Below are 26815 nucleotides of genomic sequence, written 5' to 3'. Positions count from 1 at the left end.
GCCTTGTAATGATTCTTGGATTCTAGGCAGATGTTCGAAGTTGATTTAATTACCTCAAGAATCATTGCGAATTTCTGAGGTGGGAATAAGATGACATGTTCCTTCATGTGTTTTACAGTTTGTGGTAGTTGTGTCTGTTTTTCTTTTGAGAAATTCATTCACTTAGTCGTTCTAGTGACTTTACTAGTTATCTATGTGCCTGGTTCTCAGTGTTAGCTGATACTTTGTTATGCTGTTTTCTGTTAGTTTCTTTGGACATTACTTCACCTCTGTCTTAGAGAATACTGAGTTCCCACCCAAGATTTGTAGCATCAATTAAGTTTTCTAATTGCTCACTGCTCTCCTTAGAACTTAATTGGTTTTAAGGTAGGGAGGAAAAACCTTGCACACTTGAAAAACAAACAGGATAGGACATGATCCTTGCTGCCAAGTAAGGGCTTGAGGAATGTGACAAAGGAGTACGTCATGTCTCTTCACTTTGGAGAAGTAAGTGGTAGTTTGTTGTATCCCTTGTTTTCCTTATACTGGAGTTAGGTCTAGAACTGTGCTGTCCAGCCATGTGTCTATAGAGGACTTGAAATGTGAGTAGTCTGAATTGAGCCGTGAGGTAAAAGCAGAGAATACACTTCAGGTTTCAAAGACTTACTGTGATGAAAAGAACATAGCATACCTCAGTAATAATTTTCTTTTATGTTGATTATATGCTGAAATAATAATTTGAATAAATTGGATTAAATAAAATATATTAAAGTTAATGTCATTGATTTTGTTTTACTTTTTTAAAAAGGGCTACTGGGAAACTTTAAATTGCATAGGTGACTTGCATTTTATTTCTGTTGGACAGCATGGTCTGTAGATAATGAGGTTTAGGTTAAACATTACTTCCTGTTGTCCCACTCTTAGTAATGCTAAATTTTATAATTTTTTAAACCCTTCATTTTAAGGATACATTTTGATTTTGATCACTTGCAGAACTTTCCATTGTAAAGGTATATATTTTTAAAGTCACTTACAGAATTTTTCTTGTAAAGGTACATTTTGAGTATTTCTCCAGAGTTAAGATTGGTTATTTCTTTTACAAATGCAAATCTGTAGAGTGATGATTTGGCATCTTGGGAATATCCTATTCTCAATTATTTATCTCACGGTTTTACTACCCCAGTGCTTTCCTGAATAAATTATGTTGGAGACTGTGAAAATGGTGATTTTCTATTGCCAAAATATTACTAAACCAAACGTGGGTTTGCTTGTGCAGCAAAGCCAATTTACTGACACTGGGTTGCGGTGAAGGGAAGTACAGCATTTATTTGTGTGGTGCCAAGCAGGGTTAATGGGCTTTGCTGCTGGCTCAGATGCTAAAGAATGTGCCTGCAGTGCAGGAGAACCAGGTTCAACCCCTGGATCGGGAAGATCACCTGGAGAAAGGAATGGCAACCCACTCCAGTATTCTTGCCTAGAGAATCCTATGGACAGAGGAGCCGGGTGGGCTATAGTCCATGGGTTCACAGAGTCGGACACGACCGAGTGATTAACACACAGGTAGGGATAATGAACAGGCAGCTTGTGCTCAAAAGACTGGAACTCTGATGGCTTTTAAGTAAGAGTTTTTACAGACAACATTTGGGGTGAGGGTTGTAGCTCCTTCACTTTCTTCTCATTGGTTGATGGTGAAATAACAGGCTAGCGTTTTGGGAATCTTAATCATCAGCTTTCTCGTTCCAGCTAGTTTCAGGTTTCTGTGCTTATGATTAGTAGATAATCACTATCTTCTACCAGGTTGTGGTGGGGGCTTAGTTTCTGCAGAAAAACTTGAAGATATGCATCAGATTGTTAGGTATATCCTTTGAGGAGCTAGGCCTCTGTTTTCTCACTGAACTGTTTGCTTTTCCTTCGTTTTTGCATTCCCTCACTTCCCTAATTAGTAATTGCTTTAGTCTACTTAGTGGGAAGGCCTAGGAGACTAAAGGCATTTACTGCAAATAAAAAAAAAACAGGGAACATGGAGGGATTTCTGTACCTGAGAGGCCCCTGCAATATCCTGCTCAATTTCAGTTACCCCCTTCTTTGATACACCTTAATCCTGAGGGGAAGAGGGGCTGAACAAGAAAAAAAAAGGCTTTTTTATAGCATGGTAAGTCATGAACTCAGCAAGGGAACTCTGTTTTAGGGGACTGGGTTTCAGCTGTCATTTCTTTTCCATAAATAGTTGTCATTCTTCTATAAAGAAGAACATTCTTTTTTCTTCTTTCTCTTTTTCATTTATTTTTTGGGTAAAAGAGCTGTGTGGCATGTGGATTGGTCACTTTATTCAACAAATGCTGTGCTGTGCTCAATCACTCAGTTGTGTCCAACTCTTTGCAACCCCATGAACTGCAGCCCACCAGGCTCCTCTGTCCATGGGGATTCTCCAGGCAAGAATACTGGATTGCAATGCCCTTCTCCAGGGAATCTTCCCAACTCAGTGATCCGAACCCAGATCTTCCACACTGTAGGCAGATTCTTTACCGACTGAGCCACCAGGGAAGCCCTATACAATAGATGTTTGATGAGAGAAGCTGGGACAAATTAAATTTTAAAATATGGAATTAGCTTATGTTGCTCATTCTTCAAAGGAATCTTATTCTAAATCTTTTTGCAACACTAGTACTCATTTCTTAATTTCTGTTACTCTTATAACCTTGAATTTTCATAGATAGCACATTTATTCAACAAATTATGGAGTGCTTATTAATATTGTTTTAGACAGCTGTGTTAAGCACTTGAAATAGAGTGGTAAGCAACATGGCTGTCCTTCATGTAGGATTCATCCTTAGAGTTAACAAGACAATGAGAGCCGCCCGGACCTAGTGAATGAAGGCAGTCATGAAGCTATATCTGAAGTATGTTGATTAGGAGGGATTATATAGGCTTTTGCTAACAACTGTGTTCATGTAAATGCTTTGAAGTTCAGAACCCTTCCTTATGGTCATTCTTTATGGTTCTGATGGGAAGAAGGTACAGTGTAGTTGGCTGCTGTTTTCTTTCTAGTGTAACACTGAATTGTGATTGCAGACCTTTCCCCTCAGTGTGCAATTTTCTTGAATTTTTCTTCTCCAGAAACATTTTTCTAGTGTTTCTGGTGTCCATGTCTCTATACGGTGTGCTTCAGAGGCTCCTAAGACCATGAAGAAGCAGAACAGTAGGGAGGCAATCACTAGCCAGGCCCTGCCTTGTTCACTAGATTGCATTTGGGCCACGTAGGGAAGAGGCAGTACCATTCTCCTGCTGTAATCAAAGAAGTCCATGGAAGAGTAGGAGACTTCTAGGAATTGTGAAAATCCTTAGAGGCTTGGGACAACTTAGCATAGCTTAAACTTTAGAAAACCATCTTTTGTTACGTGGTTTCAAGCATGATCTCTGGGCTTAAATACCTTCTGTCTCTGTTCTCAGGTTCTGGGACTCATGTCTTGCTGAATTGGACCAGCAGCCTTGGGGATGGTGAGAGGCCCCTCCCTATCGCTTCTCAGCTACAAGGCATGGCTGAAATCTGTAGCCTCTGAGTCCCCTAAGGAAAGGGCAAGTGATGCTTAGCTAGATAAATGTTTGCTAGTTATCTCTTAAAGGGATTTTTCCACCGAAGAGAAGTTTTCTTTTTATTTAACTGACACTATATCTTCAGCAGTATCTCCTTTCATGTTAGTAAGATGGCCTTGCCCACAGTTAGGTGTGTACCTGTCTTTAAAAAAATAAGATGTCTGTCAGTTACACTGCTATGACCTCAGGTTCCAGAATATCAAGGCAACATTCTTTAGGTGTTTCATTTTGGATTGAACCAAAGTTTAGAATCAATCAGCTTATTGTTGAAGGGAAAAAGGATACCCCAAGTGACAAGAAAATACCTATTAACTATGGATTGGTTTGGAAATTACTTCTCTAAGTTTCCTGAGGATGTTTCCTTTCTCAACACACATGCACCTCTGTTGCTTTCACTCGTATCATCTAAGGATGAACAACATTTTATCTCCAACTTGAGGTACGAAGTAGGGTGATTTTACCCCCAACTTTTGCTCTTTGGTTGGAATATCAAATCAATCTCTTATAGGGAGCCAGGAAAAAGAAAACTGGGCTCAGGAAGAAAGTAGCTGCTATCATTTCCCATGTGTACCTGAAAGGGGGGAAACTGACTAGTTTTTCCTGGCCTTGCTTGGCTGGTGAAAAAAGAGCTGACTTGGATGAAAGGGTGTCCGTATATTCTTAACTTAAAATGATGAACTCTGATCAAGCGAAACTTTATTTCTGGTGACTGCCAGTAATTTCCACCCTTTTGAAATCAAAACTCAAGAGTCTTGACTTTAGTGAAGAGTTTGAAATAATCAAGGAGGCCTCAGTGGAAGGCAGAATAAATTCCACGTGCTGCAAGTCTCAATAAGGAGATGGTGACATGAACACCCTCTGCCCCCAACCCCCAGTCAAAGCATCAGATGTGTGGGGACATGCAGTGGGGAGTGCATTTAGCTGCCAAGAGAGGTGAAAGAGTGAGGGTGAAATGGGGAAAGGCTGTGTATGTCATCCAGCTCTCAGCACTCACTTATTAGGAGCTGATAATGAGAATGACTGGAGTCAGCCTCCTGCCTTCCACCAGCTGAAGCCCCTCTCTGCTTCTTTCCCTTTCGGTGACCAACCCTCTTGGTCTGCCTGGGACTCTCCATCCTGGGAAAACCCTTAGGCCAGGGCAGACTGGAATGATTAGTCCCCCTGATTGAATTTTGAGGTATTTGGGTAGCACACGTGACCACTGAGAAACTGCCCCGGGTCTGCTTCCTCTGTTACTAGTTTCTCAGAGAACAGTATATACGTGCAAGATCCTTAATTTAAATAATAACAGTAGCTGCTATCTACTATATGCCAAGTACCTGGTGTTTAATCTTCAGTGCAACTATGTAAGTAGGATATTTTAAACCCAGTTTAATGCAAGAGGAGACCAGAGCTAAGGGCTGGGGCAGTTTGTGTTTTCCAAGGTCAAACAACTAGGATGCAGCTGAACCACATTTGACTTTGTCTAAATCTAAGCTCTGTTCCCTTTGCACTAGTTGAAGAAGTTGCTGGATTTGATGGCAAACGGTTAGCTGCTCAGGTTGAGAAACTCTGACCATCAGCTTTACCCACTGCTTCCAAACTCATTCCTCTTAATGGTAGTATAAGATTCTACCTATAGAATATAGAGTAATATACAGAGATAAAAGCTGGGCATGTGTGTGTGCTTAGTCATGTCCAATTCTTTGCAAACCTTTAGACTGTGGCCCTCCAGGCTCCTCAGTCCATGGGATTCTCCAGGCAAGAATATTGGAGGGGATTGCTATGCCTTCCTCCAGAGGAACTTCCTGAGCCAGGATCTGAACCCATGTCTCCTGTGTCTTTTGCATTAGCTGGTGGGTTCTTTTCCTGCTGAGCCATTGTGTGTGTGTGTGCTCAGTCGCATCCAACTCTTTGTGACCCTATGGACCATAGCCCATCAGGCTCCTCTGTCCACGGGACTCTCCAGGCAAGAATACTGGAGTGGGTTGCCATGTCCTCCTCCAGGGGATCTTCCCGACCCAGGGGTCTAACCCTTGTCTCCTATGAATCTTCCATTGGCAGGTGGGTTCTTTACCGCTAGCGCCACCTAGGAAGACTGGGGAAGCCCAAAATCTGTGCAGTTCAGTTCAGTTGCTCAGTTATGTCTGACTCTTTGTGACCCCATGGACTGCAGCATGCCAGGCTTCCCTGTCCATCATCAATTCCCAGAGTTTACTCAAACTCATGTCCATTGAGTTGGTGATGCCATCCAACCACCTCCTCCTCTGTCTTCCCCTTCTCCTCCCGTCATCTGTCTTTCCCAGCATCAGGGTCTTTTCAGATGAGTCAGTTCTTCACATCAGGTGGCCAAAGTATTGGAGTTTCAGCTTCAGCATCAGTCCTTCCAGTGAATATTGAGGACTGATTTCTTTTACGATGGACTGGTTGGATCTCCTTGCAGTCCAAGGGACTCTCAAGAGTCTTCTCCAACAGTTCAAAAGCATCAGTTCTTTGGCGCTCAGCTTTCTATTTATAGTCCAACTCTTGCATCCATACATGACTACTGGAAAAACCATAGCTTTGACTAGATGGACCTTTGTTCGCAAAGTAATGTCTGTTTTTTAATATGCTGTCTAGTTTGGTCATAACTTTTCTTCTAAGGAGTAAGCGTCTTTTAATTTCATGGGTGCAGTCACCGTCTGCAGTGATTTTGGAGCCCCCCAAAATAAAGTCTGTCACTGTTTACCCTGTTTCCCCATATAATTGCCTTGAAGTGATGGGACTAGATGCCATGATTTTAGTTTTCTGAATGTTGAGTCTTAAGCCAAGTTTTTCACTTCAGTCGTGTCCAAAATCTGCAGGAAGCTACAATAACTACTTTAGTTTGATGCCTGTAGCAGCCCCTGAATAACTATTCAATTTTTAAAGGAACTACGAAGTAACTGGCACATAGTGGATGCTCAGTTAAGGGTAGCTATGGTTATTTTAATTTTGACACATGAGCTGTTATCTTGAACTGAAATGTTTTAGCTAATGCATGTCAATTCAAACATAAAAATGGCCAAAGATTCAGAATATCCAAGGAAAGAAAATAATACAATTCTTCAGTTCAAAATTAAGCAAACACATACATACAAAACCCAGTCTTTTCCCCCCCACCAAGGAAAAGCTATCTCAGTTATTTGATTTGGAATAGAGGAGAGGCTTCCTTGCCGTAATGGGGTGTTACACATATAATCTGAGGTAGAAGCAGAAAATTCTCTTCTAGGGCTCCAAGCTATAAGTACATTTCTGAGGCAAATCTAATCTAGGGGCTCAGCTCTAAGAAATTCCTTTACTAAAATCATTGGAAATTCTTAGTGTAGTAATGGAAGTCCCAACTTGTAGGGATCACGTTAAGAGGTAAATGCACTGGGTTGTGTGGAGGCATATAAGAAGCTTTTAGGCTACTCTCAATAAAATCTTGATGTTTTTATGTAATCAGTTCACACCTGAGAGTTGTGCCTTTACTAGAGGATGAAACACAGTTATGGTCACATAATTTATAGCTATATTTGAGGAGGACTCATATAACAGATGTAACTTGTTGAAGGTAAAAGAGGAGAGTGAAAAGGCTGGTTTATGACTCAACATTCAAAAAACTAAGATCATGGCATCCAGTCCCATCACTTTAGGGAAAATAGAAGGGGAAAAAGTAGAAGCAGTGATAGATTTTCTTTTCTTCAGCTCCAAAATCACTGTGGACAATGACTGCAGCCATGAAATTAAGACATTTACTCCTTTGGAAGGAAAGGTAGGACAAACCTACACAGCATATTGAAAAGCAGACATTACTTTGCCAACAAAGGCCCATCTAGTCAAAGCTATGGTTTTTCCAGTAGTCATGTACAGCTGCGAGAGTTGGACCATAAAGCAGGTTGAAGGCCGAAGAATTGATGTTTTTGAACTGCGATGTTGGAGAAGACTCTTGAGAATCCCTTGGATTGCAAGGAGATCAAACCAGTCAATCCTAAAGGAAATCAATCCTGAATATTCATTGGAAGGACTGATGCTGAAGCTGAAGCTCCAACACTTTGGCCACCTGATGTGAAAAGCCAACTCATTCAAAAAGACCCTGACGCTGAGAAAGACTGAAGGCAGGAGGAGAAGGGGATGACAGGATGAGATGGTTAAATAGCATCACCGACTCAATGGACATGAAATTAAAGGAAACTCTGGGAGATAGTGAAGGACAGGGAAACCTGGCGTGCTGTAGTCCATGGGGTCGCAAAGAGTTGGACACGACTGAGCAACTGAACAATAATAACAATATATAACAGAAGAGATACGTGAATTCAGTTTTATCCAATTCAGCGAATGTTGTGTACCCACTAAGTTTCGAGGAATGTGCTAGAGCCTGGGGATACAGGGAGAAAGCACAGGTGCCCCCTGACTGCAGGGAGTTCACATGGAAGCAGAGGAGATAAGATACATATAGAGGTAGTTTTTCTAGGGCCAATCTGAAAGCTTCATAGGGCCTTAGTCTGCTCACTTTCATAGCAAAATACCACAGACTGGGTAGCTCACAGAACAGATACTTTTCACAGGGCCAGAGGCTGGAAGTCTGAAATCAGGGTGCTAGCATGGTTGTGTCCTCATGAAGACTCTTCCTGGTTTGCAGCCTTCTCATTGTGTTTTTACATGGCCTTTCCTCTCTTATAAGCCAGTAGTCCTTATGGACCAGTATCCCACCTCTATTCCTCATTTAACCTTAATTGTCTCCTCAAAGCCCTGTCTCAAAATGTGGTCACATTGGAGGCTAGTTAGGTCTTCAGCATATGAATTTGGGGGGATATGATTCAGTCTATAACAATAGGCCCTAACCCATATCACAACAAATATATTAAAATGCACCCATACCAAATGTTATACCCATTATTATTATTATTTTGCTGCATAGTAAGTGAAAGAATTTTTATAATTCTGCTTTTGAAATTATTGGGCTCTGAGTAATTTATGATTGGCTGCTACTGCTTACAGAGAAGGCAGTGGCACCCTACTCCAGTATTCTTGCCTGGAAAATCCCATGGACGGAGGAGCCTGGTGGACTGCAGTCCATGGGGTCGCTAGGAGTTGGACACGACTGAGCAGCTTCACTTTCACTTTTCACTTTAATGCATTGGAGAAGGAAATGGCAACCCACTCCAGTGTCCTTGCCTGGAGAATCCCAGGGACAGGGGAGCCTGGTGGGCTGCCGTCTCGGGTCGCACAGAGTCGGACACGACTGAAGAGACTTAGCAGCAGCAGCAGCTACTGCTTAGCAGTCAGTCATTCTTGGATTTTTTTTTTTTTTACAAAATTAGAAAATCATCAATTGTTTTCAAATGTAGTGAGATACTACGTCTGAATTCCAAATTTGACCTTAATGAGATAGATATGATACTAGATTTTTATGTTTAATTGAGCATTTACTAATTTATACTTTGCAGTTTTTATATTTTGTAGCCAATATATTTTTTCCAGGTCTTAAACACTTCTGTAGGCTCTTGTAAAGCTTGCTAGGCCCTATGCCTTGTCTATAATGTCAAATGGACGAAAGGGTGAGATGTCTCTTAGCTCTGCTTCACACTCCTAGGTAGGTCACTCCTAACTTCCTTTGCTCTTCCAAACTGGTGTGGCGTTCCCAGCTGACGTGTCTCGCTGGCACTATAGCCTGGCTGGTTCCGAGCACCCTTATCCCTTCCACCCTACCTCATAGTCTTGTTTTCCTTGCCATCTCTGGTACATTGACATCACCATCTACCTGGTAGGAGACTCAGAAGCCATTGCAGTGATCATAAGTCTCCCAAGTCCACCTGTTTCAGGTTTCAAGCTGTTATGAGGATGACTACATGGAAATTGCCTGGAAACATTGAATATCAATTTCTATGCGTCGTCCCTAGAGTCCTGTGTAGTGGTCTTGGGGCTTGGGTATAATAGGGCTTGGGAATTATTTTTTTTTTAACAAGCTTGGAAATGACTCTGATGCGGGAGGGATTGGGTGCAGGAGGAGAAGGTACGACAGAGGATGAGATGGCTGGATGGCATCACTGACTCGACAGACAAGAGTTTGGGTGAACTCCGGGAGTTGGTGATAAACAGGGAGGCCTGGCGTGCTGCAATTCATGGGGTCGCAAAGAGTCAGACATGACTGAACTACTGAACTGAACTGAATGTGCTGTAAGGTTTGAGAAGGTTTGGACTTGGGCAATATTGGTGAAATGAAAAAAGAGATGTGGATCTTTATAACAAGAACAATGTCCCTATATTATGATAACATGAAATCCCATTGGCTTTAATGTTCCAAATCAGAGGTTCTCAAAGGACTCCCCAGCTGTTTCCAAAATGCCCCCAGAGTGTTGCCTTAAGGATGTTCAGGAGCATTCTCTCCTGGCCTCTAGTCTTAGTGTTCCAGAATAGGAAATGGCAGCCCACTCCAGTATTCTTGCCTGGGAAACCCCACGAACAGAGGAGCCTGGCAGGCTATAGTCTGTGGGGTCACAAAGAGTCAGCCATGATTTAGCGACTGAGCATGCACGCCCTGTAGCAACAGCTATTATAGGAAGAAATTCTGCTGTCTCTTTATTTTCTCTCGAGTATGAGGCAGGCTCTGTATTTCTTCATAACACATCAGCAGAGACCAAGTGCAAACTCATAATGAAGCTTGCTAAAAGAGCAGAGGGAAAAAATAACTCCTATTATGTATAGGCTTAGATGCATTTTCAGCCCCTCTACCCTACTCTTTACCTGCCCCTTCCAAGGCCAGACGACAGCTTATCCTTCACTCTAGTACTCATTCCAGATATATCCCTATGGTAAGAGTTCAGGCAAAACTAACTTTCAGTCCAAGAAAGAGACAGAAATTTTTTCTCACCTCGCTGTTGAAGCCTGTCCCCTGGGCCTGGTTTTTTATTTCAGAATGATTGAGCAGAGTATCTGTGCCCTTCAGGGGAAATCAAACCAAAGCTGTACTTTGTGGCTGCACTAGGACAATCCTACATACAGTAGTATGGTATTGAGATATATTCTAAAGCCGAGATTATTCACTTAAATGATACCATCTGTTCAGTAGCCTCGTCCAGATTTAGATGTATGTACACTTAGTCTAATTCTTTGTCTTTTCAATAAAGGTTCAAAATCCTTGCAATATAGTCTTACTCATGGTCACCTAGTCACACATGCTGTGGGCACAGTAAATGAATTATGTGCCCTTCAGTTGATATAATAACTGTATATGGTAGTTTTTTCTTCTTAAATTTTAACAAACAGAAAGCAGAGAGGTTAAGCAGCTTAACCAAGGTCAAACTTCCAGGAAGGGGCACACTGAGGTTTGAGCTGAGGCCCCTTGGTTCCAAATCTGTGAATCTAACTATTATGAAACACAGAGAATTGCTGAGGTAGTAGACTGAATATTGAGTTTGAATAATGGGACTTGGAATAGTAATGCATTAATTAAAATGGGGCAAAAAATCAGAAGAGGTGGTGTGATGGAGGAGGAGGGAGGGAGATGGTAAGGTCAGCTTGGGCTATGGAACAAGAGCCACTGGGGATCATTGGGTCCTTGTCTCTTGGTCACTCTGTCCTGGCTTGATGAGTATATTTCTGAATCATCTTCTTTGTTTCCAAGTTAATCACCATCCTTGACTCTCCAGGAGCTGTGCACCAGCCCAGGCTGTGGTGAAGCAGCCTTTCCGGGGAGCCAGCAGCAGGACAGCAATCACATCCATTGTCCAGACTGGTGGGGACTGGAGCACTGGCCTCTTCAGTGTCTGCAGAGATAGGAGAATCTGTATGTTTTTTTCTCTTCCTTTAAGTTCTTTACTATTTTCTTTCCTGAGACACCAGTAGGTAGAAAAACTATGTTAGGTGCAAGGACAGAAATTAAATGGTTTCAGACTAACTGGACTAATATTCTAGTGACTCAGATATACTCCTTGGCAGGAAGAATTTTGCTTTCAGTGATGTGGATGTTTTGAAAGAGTAAGTGGTGACTTAAAAGATTTTTTAAGTGACAAAATCCACTGTAAACAAAGATGCACAAAATGGGCTCCTTTGTCTGCGGCTGATGGAGCATAAATTATTACAGGTTTCTTGGTGAATGGCTAGTAATACCTGTAAAAACAACCTCAAGTGTAATGTAGCCTTTGGCCTAGTAATTACATTTTTAGGCATTTAGTCTAAGGAAACAAATCATGTGCAAGGTTTTAGCAATATCATTAAAATTGGCAGCACTGGTTATTGTAGCAACAATCTAGAACAAACCAAGTATTCAATGGGGGCTTCCATACCATGAATTATACAGCCATTAAAAGTCATATTGTAGAATGATACTTAACTGAAATGGAAAAATGTTGGGATACATTTTTAAGTTAAAGAATCAGATTGTAAAACCATACATATTAGACATTATTTGGAGGAGGATATTTAGAGAAATATCTGGAAGGATACAAATACAAATACTTATAGCAGTTGTCTCCAGATGGTATGCTAATGAATAATTTTTCTTTTTGCTTATTTCTAGTATTTCTGTGAGGAAAGTGTATTACTCTCATAACAGTAAGACCAATCATAAAAAGAAGCTCCCTTTGTTGACTGAAATCTTCAGATGCTGGTTTAGCTGTGAAGAAGCACCAGCAGCACTGTCCTGTACTGCATGATTTTCCCCTGGGTTAAAGTTCAGAGCACATGGATTCTATTTCTACCTTAGGACATTCTGACTGGTCTCTGGTACCACCTGTCAGTATCCTTTTCCAGGACCTGATGCTCTTGCCCTAAGGAGTAACTTGGTCACAGAATCTTCTTTTTTTAGGGGGTGGTTGCCTTTCTGATGGATGAGGGCTAGTTTCTTAAGTTCAATAGACTTTAATATTTTCAAAGAATATGGCTTCCCACCCTGTAGAGGCTCTGACAAGATCTGAATTTGTCCTAAAGCCTCACAGGATGTATCAACCAGAGAGCTCTGAGCCATTATCCAATCCAAGGCTTATTCAGCTGGGTCTGGCTGAGTCAAAAGCTCTAAACCATTTCTGGTGTTCTGATCATCCAAGCCTGAGCCTTCACTGTTTGCCTGGGCCTCACAGCCAAGAGACCTCCCAGCTCTAAACCATACCTTCTGTTGCTATCCCTTTGACCATCTGACCCAGAGCCCAGCAGATTTCTTCCTGCCACTGCTACGCATGTGAACTCCTGACCAGACAATTATGGCAGCTGTTCTCTGATTCTCTTAGGATTCTTCCTGGTTCTTGTCCACACTCTCTGATTTTGGTTGTTACCCAGTGTTGTAGTTACAGAGAAGGCAGAATAACCATAGGGAGATATGGAGACTGTACCCCAATTTGGGAACTGGACGATTTTCTTTTCATAGCTTGTAGCTGGTGATTGGGAGTTGGGGTATCAATGCATTTCCAAGTAGAGCAAAGCTTGAAATATAATGTAGTGGTTAGGAGAACACATTTGTGTTGGGTATAGTCCTCGCCTTGAATCTTAACTCTGCTTCTTACTGGCAATTTGACTTTGAACAAATTCTCAGAGTCTTCATTTTTCCACCTCTAAAATGAGGGTAAATAAATGTGTCCACCTTAAAGATTGTCAAGATTAAAGCAGATAATGCATAGAACCTACTCAAGAACACTGGTCTGGGAACACAACTGGATCAGAGTCTTTTTTGGTTGCCTACTATATTGGGTTAAACACTGTCCCCTCAAAATTCCTGTTCACCTATAGGCTCTGCATGTGGCCTTATTTGGAAACAGTCTTGCATTGTTGTCAAGTTAAAAAGAGGTTATGCTAGATTAGGGTGGGCTCTAATCCAATGACTGGTATTCTTAAGGAAATTTGGACACACACACAGCAAAGATTGCCATGTGAAGACAGGCACAGATTAAATAATGCATCTATAAACCAGACACGGTCAGGGAGCGCCAGCAACTACCAAAAGTTTGGAGACAAGCATGGAAAAGACTTTCCCCAGAGCTTCTGGAGGATCAACTCTGCCAACACATTGACTTCAGACTTCTAGCCTCCAGATTCTCCAGTGAGAAAATACTTTCTATTGTTTGAGACATCCAGTCTGTGGTATTTTGTTATGGCAGCCCTAGGAAATTAATACTGAAGCAAACAATGAATTTCATTAGGAGGCTATGGGGCAATTCACAAAATCAGGAAATAAATGAAAACCTGTGCTTACGAGGGACAAGATGCATTATCAGGAGATAGTTGACAAACTGGTCAACTCCAAACATTTTAATCCTTATGCTTTCCTGTCTGAGAATTACTCTGTCAGCAATGGAGCCCAATTTGCCTAGCCTAAGTCATACCTGCTGCTTGACCAGCCCAGGGCATTTTGAGTGACAGTTCTCCCACTACGGCTGGCAATAGTGAAGGGGTATTTTCCCAAATTCACTGCTGGGGTGTGTTATCATGAACACCCCCCTCCCCACTGCAATAATACACAGTAAAGACCTTAGTAGATCTCAAGTATTAATATTGTTAGTATAAATTTTTATCTTCCAGCATGTTGAGAGCAAAGAGTAGAATCAGGAGACTTAGACTGCTGCTGCTGCTGCTAAGTCGCTTCAGTCGTGTCCGACTCTGCGACCCCACAGACGGCAGCCCACTAGGCTCCTCTGTCCCTAGATTCTCCAGACTAGCTGCTGCCTAATTCCAAGAGTACTTTAAAAAAGTTGATCAAAGAAAGGACACTCCACCACCCCCTCTGCCTTAAACATTGTTTCACTGCTTAGCTCTGCACCCCACCCCCAACAATGTTCTGGAGATCCAGAACACTGGGTCTTCTGGGTCCCTGCTTGTCCATTTGAGAGCCCATTCTAGGGCCAGGGAGGAAGGAAGGACATGTGAAGAATACAGTATTCTTTAGAGTTGGACGTCACCTGCACAGGAGAGACCATGGATATTATAGTACCAGGTGATCGTGAATGTTCTGTGTCCTAACTGATCTTCCCTGGATGGGCCTCTGCTTCATGACTGCTCATAGTGTCTCTAAGCTCATTGTCTCACCAGAAAATTTAAAGGCAGTAGGACTTTATACGCTGGTTGTCTGCACCACAGTTCCCAGGACACAGCTGGAGCACTAGTGCCATGAGTGGTGGATTTTTTTCCTTCTTTGTCTAAAAGGGCTACTTCAACCACAAAGTTTTATTTCAAGCAAATCACTGTGACAGTAGTTGTGGCAAACTTGGAAACAAAATGGAGATCTTCTTTCCATGACTTTGTTTCACATCAGGTTCCCACCCTGGGAACCGTTTTTTGCATTAAATGTTGAGAATGACTGCTACAATTTGTCATCCATTAAGCAAAGGGTACATTATGAGCAGTGATGATTTCCATTTATTTCTGACATTTTGATTCTTCATTTAATTGCGATTCTATTTTTTAAACTGCCTCCCTCTTCCCACCTCGGCTCTTTCATCTGAATTCACACCGCACAGGGATTAGAAATAGGTGCTTCTATGTCCTTTGAAGATGTGGCTTCTGAAAGCTCAGATGAGAAGATGAAGCCAAGATGAAATAAGTGGCTGTGAAATGGCTTCACGGGTGAAAGGCTGGCTGTTCCAGCTGGGGATGTTTGTGATGTTGTCTCAGAGGAGGTTGATGTGGAAGGTGTAATCAACCTGGGTTTATAATTCAGCCGGTATTTACCTATGTATAGTCATGTGATAGGTGTTACAGACATAATAGTGAACAAGACAGAGATGGTTTCTGAGAGGAGATGGGCAATAAGCAAACAGACAAATAATTGTAGTGGGGCTAAGTGCCATGGAGGAAATAAACAGGGTGTTTTGAAAGGAAATTATAGGGGTTAAGTAAAGGATGGCAACTCTGGGGAACTGACTTAAGCTGATTTCTGAAAGATGGTAAACAGCCAGCCACTAAAACCACCTTCCCTGTGGAGGCACCATAAGTGTCAGGCAGCAAAGAGATTTGTGTGGACGAGGAATCATCAGATGCCCAAGATGGGGAGGGGGAAACAGGCCAGGAATTTCTCTTTGGTTTTCTGGAAGAGGAAGAGGCATGAAAAGGCCCCAGACTTGGAGTCACATCCCTGAACTGTATTTTGGGTACACTGTATACCATCTGCAAGCAGTCACAACTGGTCATGCTCACTGGTCTTGCCCAGCAGAGATCTGACAAACAGGAGGTGCTTATGAATATTTCCTGAACGACAGACACATCAATGAATGAATTTTAACCTGTATTCTCACTTGTTTCCTTCTTTACTGCACTTCCCTGAAACAATCATACAAACAGAATCAGAAGGGATATTGAGGTCACCTGGTCTGGGCCCTCACCAGCTTGTCTAAGTTCCCGCTACAGGAGGCCTGGCAAGGACCTGACAGCCTTGGCTTTCTGAACATTTCTAGGGAGGAGGGCTCCTCTCCCTTGGAGCCTGCTCAGTGCTTAAAAAATGGTTTTAAATAGATTACCAGGCACATGATACAAAATTCAAAAGTACCTGTCCCTTTAGTATGTGAAGAGCAGGAAGTCCATCCCTGTTCTCCCGTGCTGCCCAGTTGTTCCCAGAGCCCATCACTCTTACCTGAGCCCCAATGTAGTCTGTAAAGATATAAACCATTTTAGTGAAGATAGATTAATTTTTTAATTAGAAAAGTATCATATAATCATAGGAATAAAGAAAAATATAAAAGGCTATAAAGGAAGAAAGCAGTACCCTATAATTCCAGCCACCAGAGATAAACAGTGTTAATATTTAAGTATCTATCCTTCCAGATTTTTCCTGTATATGTGGTATATATAATTGATGCAAATAATGGAATTATAAACACGCAGTTCTGTGTTTTTATTTGGTTTTAATTTAACAATATAGGTGATCAGGCCATATCAGCTCTTCTGGAGCTAATATTTTAAATGGCTGCATAGATTCCATTGTATGAAAGTACCACAATTCATTTATCCACAGTTCTTACTAGCAGACCTTTTTGTGGTTTCCAGATGTTTTGCTATTCAAACCAGTGCTCTGTGAGTATACTCGTATCGGCGCCATATGTGTGTCCACTGACCTGTCGGGTAATTGCTGAGGAGTAAAGAGATGGCAAGAATACACAGAAGAACTGTTCAAGAAAGATCTTCACGACCCGGATAATCACGATGGTATGATCACTCATCTAGAGCCAGACATGCTGGAATGTGAAGTCAAGTGGGCCTTAGAAAGCATCACTACAAACACAGCTAGTGGAGGTGATGGAATTCCAGTTGAGCTATTTCAAATCCTGAAAGATGATGCTGTGAAAGTGCTGCACTCAATATGCCAAATTTGGAAAACTCAGCAGTGGCCACAGGACTGGAAAAGGTCAGTTTTCATTCCAATCCCAAAGAAAGGCAATGCCAAAGAATGCTCAAACTACCACACAATTGCACTCATCTCACATGCTAGTAAAGTAATGCTCAAAATTCTCCAAGCCAGACTTCAGCAATACGTGAACCGTGAACTTCCAGATGTGCAAGCTGGTTTTAGAAAAGGCAGAAGAACCAGAGATCAGATTGCCAACATCTGCTGGATCATGGAAAAAGCAAGAGAGTTCCAGAAAAACATCTATTTCTGCTTTATTGACTATGCCAAAGCCTTTGACTGTGTGGATCACAATAAACTGTGGAAAATTCTTCCAGAGATGGAAATACCAGACCACCTGACCTGCCTCTTGAGAAATCTGTATGCAGGCCAGGAAGCAACAGTTAGAACTGGACATGGAACAACAGACTGGCTCCAAATAGGAAAAGGAGTACGTCAAGGCTGTATATTGTCACCCTGCTTATTTAACTTATATGCAGAGTACATCATGAGAAACGCTGGACTGGAAGAAACAAGCTGGAATCAAGATTGCTGGGAGAAATATCAATCACCTCAGATACACAGATGACACCACCCTATGGCAGAGAGTGAAGAGGAGCTAAAAAGCCTCTTGATGAAAGTGAAAGAGGAGAGTGAAAAAGTTGGCTTAAAGCTCAACATTCAGAAAACAAAGATCATGGCATCTGGTCCCATCACTTCATGGGAAATAGATGGGAAACAGTGAAAACAGTGTCAGACTTTATTTTTTTTTGCTCCAAGATCACTGCAGATGGTGACTGCAGCCATGAAATTAAAAGATGCTTCCTCCTTGGAAGAAAAGTCATGAGCAACCTAGATAGTATATTCAAAAGCAGAGACATTACTTTGCCGACTAAGGTCCGTCTAGTCAAGGCTATCGTTTTTCCAGTGGTCATGTATGGATGTGAGAGTTGGACTGTGAAGAAGGCTGAGTGCCAAAGAATTGATGCTTTTGAACTGTGGTGTTGGAGAAGACTCTTGAGAGTCCCTTGGACTTCAAGGAGATCCAACCAGTCCATTCTAAAGGAGAGCAACCCTAGGATTTCTTAGGAAGGAATGATGCTAAAGCTGAAGCTCCAGTACTTTGGCCACCTCATGCGAAGAGCTGACTAATTGGAAAAGACTCTGATGCTGGCAGGGATTGGGGGTAGGAGAAGAAGGGGACGACAGAGGATGAGATGGCTGGATAGCATCACTGACTCGATGGACATGAATCTGAGTGAAGTCCGGGAGTTGGTGATGGACAGGGAAGCCTGGCATGCTGCAATTCATGGGGTCGCAAAAAGTCGGACATGACTGAGCGACTGAACTGAACTGAAACCTGCTGGTCAGAGCACATGTCCCATTTTACGTCTCCACGGATGCTGCCAAACAGCTCTCCGTTTAGAAGCTGTACTAATTTACACTCCCACCTGCCTCAATGTATGAGCAAGCTCTATTCCTTTTTTAAGCATCTTTTTCTGTTAGGTGATTCTGCCTTTTTGTAATAACTGATCTGAAATGTGCCTCACTGTAGTTTCCACCCACTTTTCCTGCTTCTGCTCCCTGGGGCTCCACATGGTTCTCTGTGGCTCCTTTTTATCTTGACTCCCTCTGTGAGTTAGAGGGATGAATAGTGAGCCACATTCCATGCTTGAGGGTGGAGTTCATGTCAGAGAACAGGCCAGGAATATTTAGGCGATGGGAGCTGACATAACCCACAGGCCTTTGAGTGTAAGAGGAAGAGGCTGCATTTATGGCTTGGATCTTTCTTGACCCTGAGTTTCTTAAAAAAAAAAAAAAAAAAAAATATATATATATATATATATACATACATATCTATATATGTATGTATTGGAATATATGGGGCTTCCCTTGTGGCTCAGATGGTAAAGCGTCTGCCTACAATGTGGGAGACCGGGGTTCGATCCCTGGGTCGGGGACTTCCCCTGGAGAAGGAAATGGCAACCCACTCCAGTATTCTTGCCTGGAAAATCCCATGGATTGGAATATATGTGTGTGTGTGTCTGTATATATATATATACACACACACACATGCATACACAAATAACATGAATATGCTTATTTTATTAAAAAATGGAACATTACAGAAAACAACCATGTCACTCTTTTTCATTTACATATGCATCTATTAGTAATATATACTACTGCTTTGTAGCTCTTTAAACAAAGCATAAATGGTATTATGCTATAATATTATTATGCAGTTTGATTTTTTTAGCTCAAAATATATCTTAGAGATTTATCTCTGTTGTTACTTAATTTATCTTTCACTGCATTCTTAATCATTCCCTAGTATGATTTACATCATCATGATCTATTTATGCTTTTGTCTATCAATATACACGTTTTACATTTTAAGTCACAAATAATGCAGCACTGGATATCCTTGTACCTGCCTCTTTGTGTACATGTGTCAGCATTACTTTTATACGTGGAATTACTGGATCCCAGAGTATTTAAAAATTTTACTTGATTCAGCCAAGTTGCTTTTGAAAGTGTGCCAATTTCCACTCCCATCTGTGTGGGGAGTACCTATTTCTTACAGTGTCCCACATTTGATATTAAAAAATTAAGAAAAATTTGGCACTCTTATTGGTAATAAATGGTTTCTGATTGTCAATATGCAATTCCCTGATTACTAATGATGTTGAACAACTTGTCATGTTTGTTATTGGCCATTTGTGTTTCTTGTTGAGTGAATTACCTATTCATGTCTTATGTTCGTTTTCTTTTGTTTAATCCTTTATATATTGATTTGTAGGATTTCTCTGTATATTCTGGATACTAAACCTTGGTCTATGATATAGGTAGCAGAATTTCCTCCGAGAGTCTCCTTCAGACAAAGGATTCCATCATCCTGCCCTGAGCAAAGATCTTTCATTTCCTAAAGAAGCTGCATAATTTCAGCCTGTCCCACAGGAAAAAATACCAAGTGGTGGTAGTGAGGGCACTGTCTTGGAACACACAACTCCACAGTTGTTTACTAGATAAATACATAAAACGTGAGATCATATGGCATATGTGTTATGTGTAGTAGTTGAGACTTTGGCGTCAGACTTATTTGAGTTTAAACGTGGCCTCTGCATCTTCCTAATAAATGTATGAACTTGGGCAAATAGCTTCAATCCTCTGGGCTTTAGATTGCTCATCTGTAAAATGGGCCTAGTAAGAGTAAATTTCATAGGATTGTTGTGAGAATTAAGTGAGTTAATACATGTAAAGTACTTTTAGCAGGGCTTGGCACATGGTAAAATCTGTGTAATTACCAGCTATTATGTAATAAAACTTTGGCTTTTATAGTGCTTTGTTTTTATTATATCTGGCTTCTGTCCCAAGGTAATTGAATTTTGGGTGTGTTTCCTCAGTATCTATTACTGCCTCATAATGAACACTAAGATAACGTGGCTATACAATGGGAAGGCTTAAAAATAAAATTAACAGCATGTGTTATTTAAAAAGACATATGAGTCATAAAAATAAGGTACAAGAATTCCAGTGCACAAAACAACATCTTTACAAAAGGCTTATGAAGGATGGTGGGCATTTCTTTGTCAGTTAAAGTGGTACGGTGCAGGCAATTGTATAAACACAATTTATTACTCACTTAGCTTGCCAGCTTTATAATTATGCAACTTTGATTAATTTTTTATTTGCAGAGATACACACTACTGTATTTTGTAACTGATGCATAAAATTAGTTTTGGTTGACTTCTATGTACCGTGATTTCAAAGTTCCCTAAATCAGGGCTGCATACCATATTACCACTCTGAACTTACGGTAAGTTCTTGGGCCACTTGTTATCCCTTGACCTGTTCGTACCAGTTGTCAGTGCTGTGTGGGGCTTGCTGATCTTGCTAGGAGTAATGATCTTTTTAACTGTGGGCTGAAACATCCTAGACTTAATCAAGGCTGAATTTAGTGTTTGCTTTGGGCCAAGTGATGACTGCAATACATAATCTAGCAATTATCTCAAGATTCCTGATGAAAGAGAGGAAATAGACATTCTGTTCCTGGAAGGTAGGCTGCTCCTCATCCTCCTCCCATTCCAGCCTCATGCCCGTTGTGTGCATGTGCTCCCTCACCCCTTACATGAAATGGAGGAAGTCCAGAATCCAGGCACATCCCCTGGAGGTTATAAGATAAAACAGCATTCCTAGATTTCTGCTTCTTTGTCACTGAAACTAGGAGTGGGATTCTGTACTCCTGACTGTTGAAGAAGGAGGGAGGGATGAAGAGTCAGAGACTGGTCTTTGACAGGGCATTTTTAAAAATTAATTTATTTTAATTGGAAGCTAATTACTTTACAATATTGTAGTGGATTTTGCCATACATTGACATGAATCAGCCATGGGTGTACATGTGTTCCCCATCCTGAACCCCTCCTCCCACCTCCCTCCCCATCCCATCCTGGGTCATCCCAGTGCACTAGCCCTGAGTACCCTGTCTCATGCATCGAACCTGGACTGGCGATCTGTTTCACATATGATAATATACATGTTTCAATGCTATTCTCTCAGATCATCCCACCCTTACCTTCTCCCACAGAGTCCAAAAGACTGTTCTGTACATCTGTGTCTCTTTTGCTGTCTCACATAGAGGGTTATCGTTACCATCTTTCTAATTCCGTATATATGCGTTAGTATACTATATTGGTGTTTTTCTTCCTGGTTTATTTCACTCTATAAAATAGGCTCCAAGTTTCATCCACCTCATTAGAACTGATTCAAATGTGTTCTTTTTAATGGCTGAGTAATACTCCATTGTGTATATGTACCACAGCTTTCTTATCCATTCGTCTGCTGATGGACATCTAGCTTGCTTCCATGTCCTGGCTATTATAAACAGTACTGTGATGAACATTGGGGTACACTTGTCTCTTTCAATTCTGGATTCCTCAGTGTGTATGCCCAGCAATGGGACTGCTGTGTCATATGGCAGTTCTATTTCCAGGTTTTTAAGGAATCTCCATACTGTTCTCCACAGTGGCTGTACTAGTTTGCATTCCCACCAACAGTGTAAGAGGGTCCCTTTTCCCCACACCCTCTCCAGCATTTATCATTTGTAGATTTTTGGATAGTAGCCATTCTGACCAGCATAAGATGGTATCTCATTGTGGATTTGATTTGCATTTCTCTGATAATGAGTGATGTTGAGCATCTTTTCATGTGTTTGTTAGCCATCTGTATGTCTTCTTTGGAGAAATGTCTGTTTAGTCCTTTGGCCCATTTTTTGGTTGGGTCATTTATTTTTCTGAAATTGAGCTTCAGGAGTTGCTTGTATATTTTTGAGATTAGTTGTCAGTTGCTTCATTTGCTATTATTTTCTCCCATTCTGAAGGCTGTCTTTTCACCTTGCTTATAGTTTCCTTCGTTGTGCAAAAGGTTTTAAATTTAATTAGGTCCCATTTGTTTATTTTTGCTTTTATTCCCATTACTATGGGAGGTGGGTCATAGAGGATCCTGCTCTATGATTTATGTTGGAGAGTGTTTTGCCTATGTTTTCCTCTAGGAGTTTTATAGTTTCTGGTCTTACGTTTAGATCTTTAATCCATTTTGAGGGTTTTTTTTTTTTTTTTTTTTTTTTCTGTGCATGGTGTTAGAAAGTGTTCTAGTTTCATTCTTTTACAAGTGGTTGACCAGTTTTCCCAGCACCACTTATTAAAGAGATTGTCTTTTCTCCATTGTATATTCTTGCCTCGTTTGTCAAAGATCAAGTGTCCATGTTGCTGCTGCTGCTAAGTCGCTTCAGTCATGTCTGACTCTGTGCGGCCCCATAGATGGCAGCCCACCAGGCTCTGCTGTCCCTGGGATTCTCCAGGCAAGAACACTGGAGTGGGTTGCCATTTCCTTCTCCAATGCAAGAAAGTGAAACATGAAAGTGAAGTCGCTCAGTCATGTTTGACTCTTCACAACCCCATGGACTGCAGCCCTCCAAAGTTCCTCTGTCCATGGGGTTTTCCAGGCAAGAAAGGAGTGGGTTGCCATTGCCTTCTCTGAAGGTGTCCATAGGTGTGTGGTTTTATCTCTGGGCTTTCTATTTTGTTCCATTGATCTATATTTCTGTCTTTGTGCCAGTACCATACTGTCTTGATGACTGTAGCTTTGTAGTATAGCCTGAAGTCAGGCAGGTTGATTCCTCCAGTTCCATTCTTCTTTCTCAAGATTGCTTTGGCTATTCCAGGTTTTTTTGTATTTCCATACAAATTGTGAAATTATTTGTTCTAGTTCTGTGAAAAATACCGTTGGTAGCTTGATAGGGATTATATTGAATCTATAGATTGCTTTGGGTAGCATTCTCATTTTCACTATATTGATTCTTCTAGTATGCTAGTGACATGGTATGTGAGCCTTTGTGTCTGTTGCACTAGAAGGCTATGAACACTACCATGTCACACTCAGTAGAGTGAATAAGATAAAAAAAGACTGATGATAGCAAATGTTGGTGAGGCTGTGGAACAACAAACTCTCATATGTTGCTGGTGGGAATATAAAGTGGCACAAATACTTTGAAGAACTCTTTGTGAATTTCTGGTAAGATTAAATTTACATCTACCCCATGACCTAGCAATTCCACCTGCAGGAATCCACCCAAGTGAAATGGAAATGTCTGTCCACATAAATACTTGCATATGAATGTTCAAAGTACTTAACCATAATAGCAAAAAATGGAATTATCAGTTGGAAAATAGATAAATGATTTATAGAATATTTATACATTGGAGTTACTCCTCAACAATAAAAAGAACAAAGTACAGATGCCTATAACAACATAGATGAATTTCAAGAAACATGCGGTTGAACAAAAGACAGTTACAAAAGTAAACATGATCCATTTATATGAAGTTCACAAAGAGGTAATACCCCTTAATGGGAATAGAAATCAGAATAGTGATCATGACTGGAGTGGGGTGGGAGGACTGGGATCATTTGGGAAGGGACACAAGGGAGCTCTCTGGGGTGAGGGCAGTGTTCTACATGTTTGGGTACTTCAGTGAATGTGATTGTCACAACTCATCCAACTCAAAGTTTATGGTCTGTGGATTTTCTTGTATATAAATTATGCCTCAATTACGTATTTATTGAATACATTTTTAAAAGTTATGGTTAATTTTTTTTTTCTCTTTCACAGTTCAGATTACTTGTATTCATCAAGGTTGTGATCTTTTGCTGTGATGTTAACATCTTAATCATTTACCAGGGATTTATAACCTGCGGTCCAATGATAGCTTTCAATGGATCCTTGAACCCTGTGAAACTGAGTGCACAATTTTGCATTTCTGTGTGCATGTATTTTTCTTTCCCCTTAAAAGTTCATAGCTATCACCGTATACTCAAAAGGGTCCATGACCCCAAAATGTATTTAAAACAGAATCTCTGTATTAATGGCTCATGCAGGATGTGTAGGGAATGGTATCAGTAAGTTAAAGATGAATGAATGAATAAATGATCAACTGTTTCCAGTACATGTTTGAGGAACCAAGCTTCTACTAGTTTACAGATTAAAACTGGCAGATGTCAGTGGCTCCATGAAACTGCAAACATTAGAGAAACCTTCAGGCCTGAGATACAGAATAAAGTCCTGATAAGAATAGTAGGCAGAATCAGTGTATCATAAAAGAGCTTTCAATCACATATATAAAAAAGATGCCTGCTATTCAAAAGTATTATATACTGTGTCTATTTTAAATATTGAAATTAGATAGATGAGCATAATAGAAACAACACGTTTCAACTATAAAAATTATTTAATACTTTACTCTTGACAGTAAAAACAATTACTGTAGTGAATGTTAACAGAATTGTAGCAGGTTCAGCTTCACAAGTGTTTAACAAAAGAAGACAATTTTGATGTGGCTCAGTTATGGCAATTTTCATACACTGAGTTTTGAGAATTGGTTATTCATCCTCAATCCCTGATTGTAGGGAGACAAAGCAGCATTAAATTGATGGCATAGGGTTGTAAATGCTCTTTGAGATGTGAAGTGACTCCAGGCACCTCTGAGCACCTTGACTTGCTTTTATGTGGTTATTGACAGGTTTCTGTGGCCTCTTTTGTCCCATATGTCTTGAGTGCGACATCGCCAGGCATTATGGAGAGTGTTTTTGTTGGCCACTGTTACCTGGGTCCACCTTGGCGCTGAGAATTGGCACCAGAGAGAGACTTAAAATACGGGTAAGTGTGTTTGGATGTATATGTATATGAGAACCTGGATGGATGCCTTTCAAACCTGTGATTATTTTTATAAATGAGGTGTGGGTGAGGATATTAAAAACACCATACATAGTGGAAGGCTTTGGGAAAGGAAAGGGAAGAAATTTCTCATTTCACTTGTTACTAGGATGTATATTAAACCAAAGTGCCACATTTTGAAGGGTATTTCCAAGGGAGACCTATTATAATTAGATTGTTGGCCAGTGAGCCACTTCTGTTTCTCTCTTGTTACATCAAGATAAGACAGTTGTTGTTGTTTAGTTACCCAGTTGTGTCTGACTCTTTGCGACCCTATAGACTGCAGCATGCTAGGCCTCCCTGATCCTCACCATCTCCCAAAGTTTGCCCAAGTTCATGTCCATTGCTTCGGTGATACCATCCAGCCATCTAATCTTCTGTCATCTCCTCCTCCTGCCCTCAATCTTTCCAATGATGACAGGTCGACATGCAACAAATTTGAAGGATAAACTTGGGATAATCTCACTTAAAATGTAGGCTCTCTGGCATATACAGAATTCACTTAGGGGATTCCCTGAGGACACTTCAAAGAACCAGAAAATTTCTAGTGTGGTTGAGACTGAGGTACAAGGAAAGTCTGAGGACAGACAAGTCATACCTACTCAGATGTGTACAGATAAAAAGGCATCTTTTTATCTGTTCTTGTGGAATGATCCCTAAGATGTATATTTAGCAAAAGAATATATATATATGTAAAATGTAATATGTACATATCTTTACATATCTGTATGCCTAGACTTAGAATTTATCTGGAAGTCTATATAAGGACTGCCCACAATGGTTGTGTCCTGACAGGTAACTGGGTGGCCAGGGGGGGTTACTTTTTACTTCCTCTCCCTTCTTACTGTGGGAATTTTGGATCATGTACACTTATTACTCCAGATAAGTAAATAAAATAATTATAAATATTAAGTTCTAAGAGAAAAAAGAGATGTTGACAGAGAATTTTCTGTTAGTGAGACAGTGTTTTTCAAGTATGAAGTCCTGAGGGCCGGTCTCTGAATTGCAAGGATTGGTTAGCAGTCGAGGTGCTTGGCACCCGAGTAAGCCCAGTGGAGTTGTGTCCATGAGCAATGACTTCAGGGTGGTGGTGGGTCTTGGGAGCAGTGGGTGGGATGGGCCAGGAGGTAACACTGCGGAGGCCCCCAGGTCGCGAAACTGAGCCTGTGTGACGGCACCAGAACACACACGGTTTCTCCCCTAGGGCACCCTGTGTGAGGACTGGCTGGCAGTGCACTGTTGCTGGCCTTGCTCCATCTGCCAGGTGGCCCAGGAACTCAAGGTGAGAACCTCCCAACTCTATGAAATCTATATGGCCCCTTCAACCAAAGAAACTGTTATTTGATAGAGCAAGAAAACTTCTCCTTTCTCACTTCCCCACACCCTCCTCTTAAATCCCTCTTGGTGGAGAGATTGTTCTTAAGTTTTCACTGAAGTAGCATGAAAGTAAATGGTTTCCCACTACTGTGTTTACTGTTGTCCTTTCTTCACACATACCCCCTGCTGAAGACACTTATTGGTCTGAAGTTGCTGTCCCAGCTCGGCCATGTTAGGCAGGTTAGAGAGGTAAATTTGTGCCCTCCACACCCTGCCTGGAGTTTGGAAGGTTGAATTGGCCCCCCTCACCCCCAACCATCTTCCCCTTTCACAAGGGATGTCTGGGAAGCTGGAAGAATTGTTATATG

General features: G+C 41.2%; 1 protein-coding gene across 1 annotated transcript; it reads left to right on the top strand.

The window, feature by feature from the left end:
* The first annotated feature begins 3887 nt into the window (after window positions 1-3887).
* Window positions 3888-26475, top strand: PLAC8L1 (PLAC8 like 1). The gene is made up of 4 exons (XM_052644351.1): window positions 3888-4012; window positions 11205-11341; window positions 24937-25073; window positions 26335-26475. The coding sequence occupies exons 1-4, from the start codon at window positions 3888-3890 to the stop codon at window positions 26473-26475; spliced, it is 540 nt and encodes a 179-aa protein (XP_052500311.1).
* Window positions 26476-26815: the final 340 nt, after the last annotated feature.

This window comes from Budorcas taxicolor, chromosome 7 (assembly GCF_023091745.1).
Source record: "Budorcas taxicolor isolate Tak-1 chromosome 7, Takin1.1, whole genome shotgun sequence".
NCBI classification, from domain to species: Eukaryota; Metazoa; Chordata; class Mammalia; order Artiodactyla; family Bovidae; genus Budorcas; species Budorcas taxicolor.
Note: the sequence above shows the minus strand (reverse complement) of the source record. Positions and strands in the feature narration are given on the sequence as shown.

Bases quoted from the DNA above. Each gene is read 5' to 3' on its own strand.
- PLAC8L1 (XM_052644351.1), top strand. From the start codon at position 3,888: ATGGATTGGTTTGGAAATTACTTCTCTAAGTTTCCTGAGGATGTTTCC. The intron at 11,342-24,936 runs GTATGTTTTTTT...GGTTATTGACAG, and splicing joins CTGCAGAGATAGGAGAATCT to GTTTCTGTGGCCTCTTTTGT. The intron at 25,074-26,334 runs GTAAGTGTGTTT...TTTCTCCCCTAG, and splicing joins GAGAGAGACTTAAAATACGG to GGCACCCTGTGTGAGGACTG.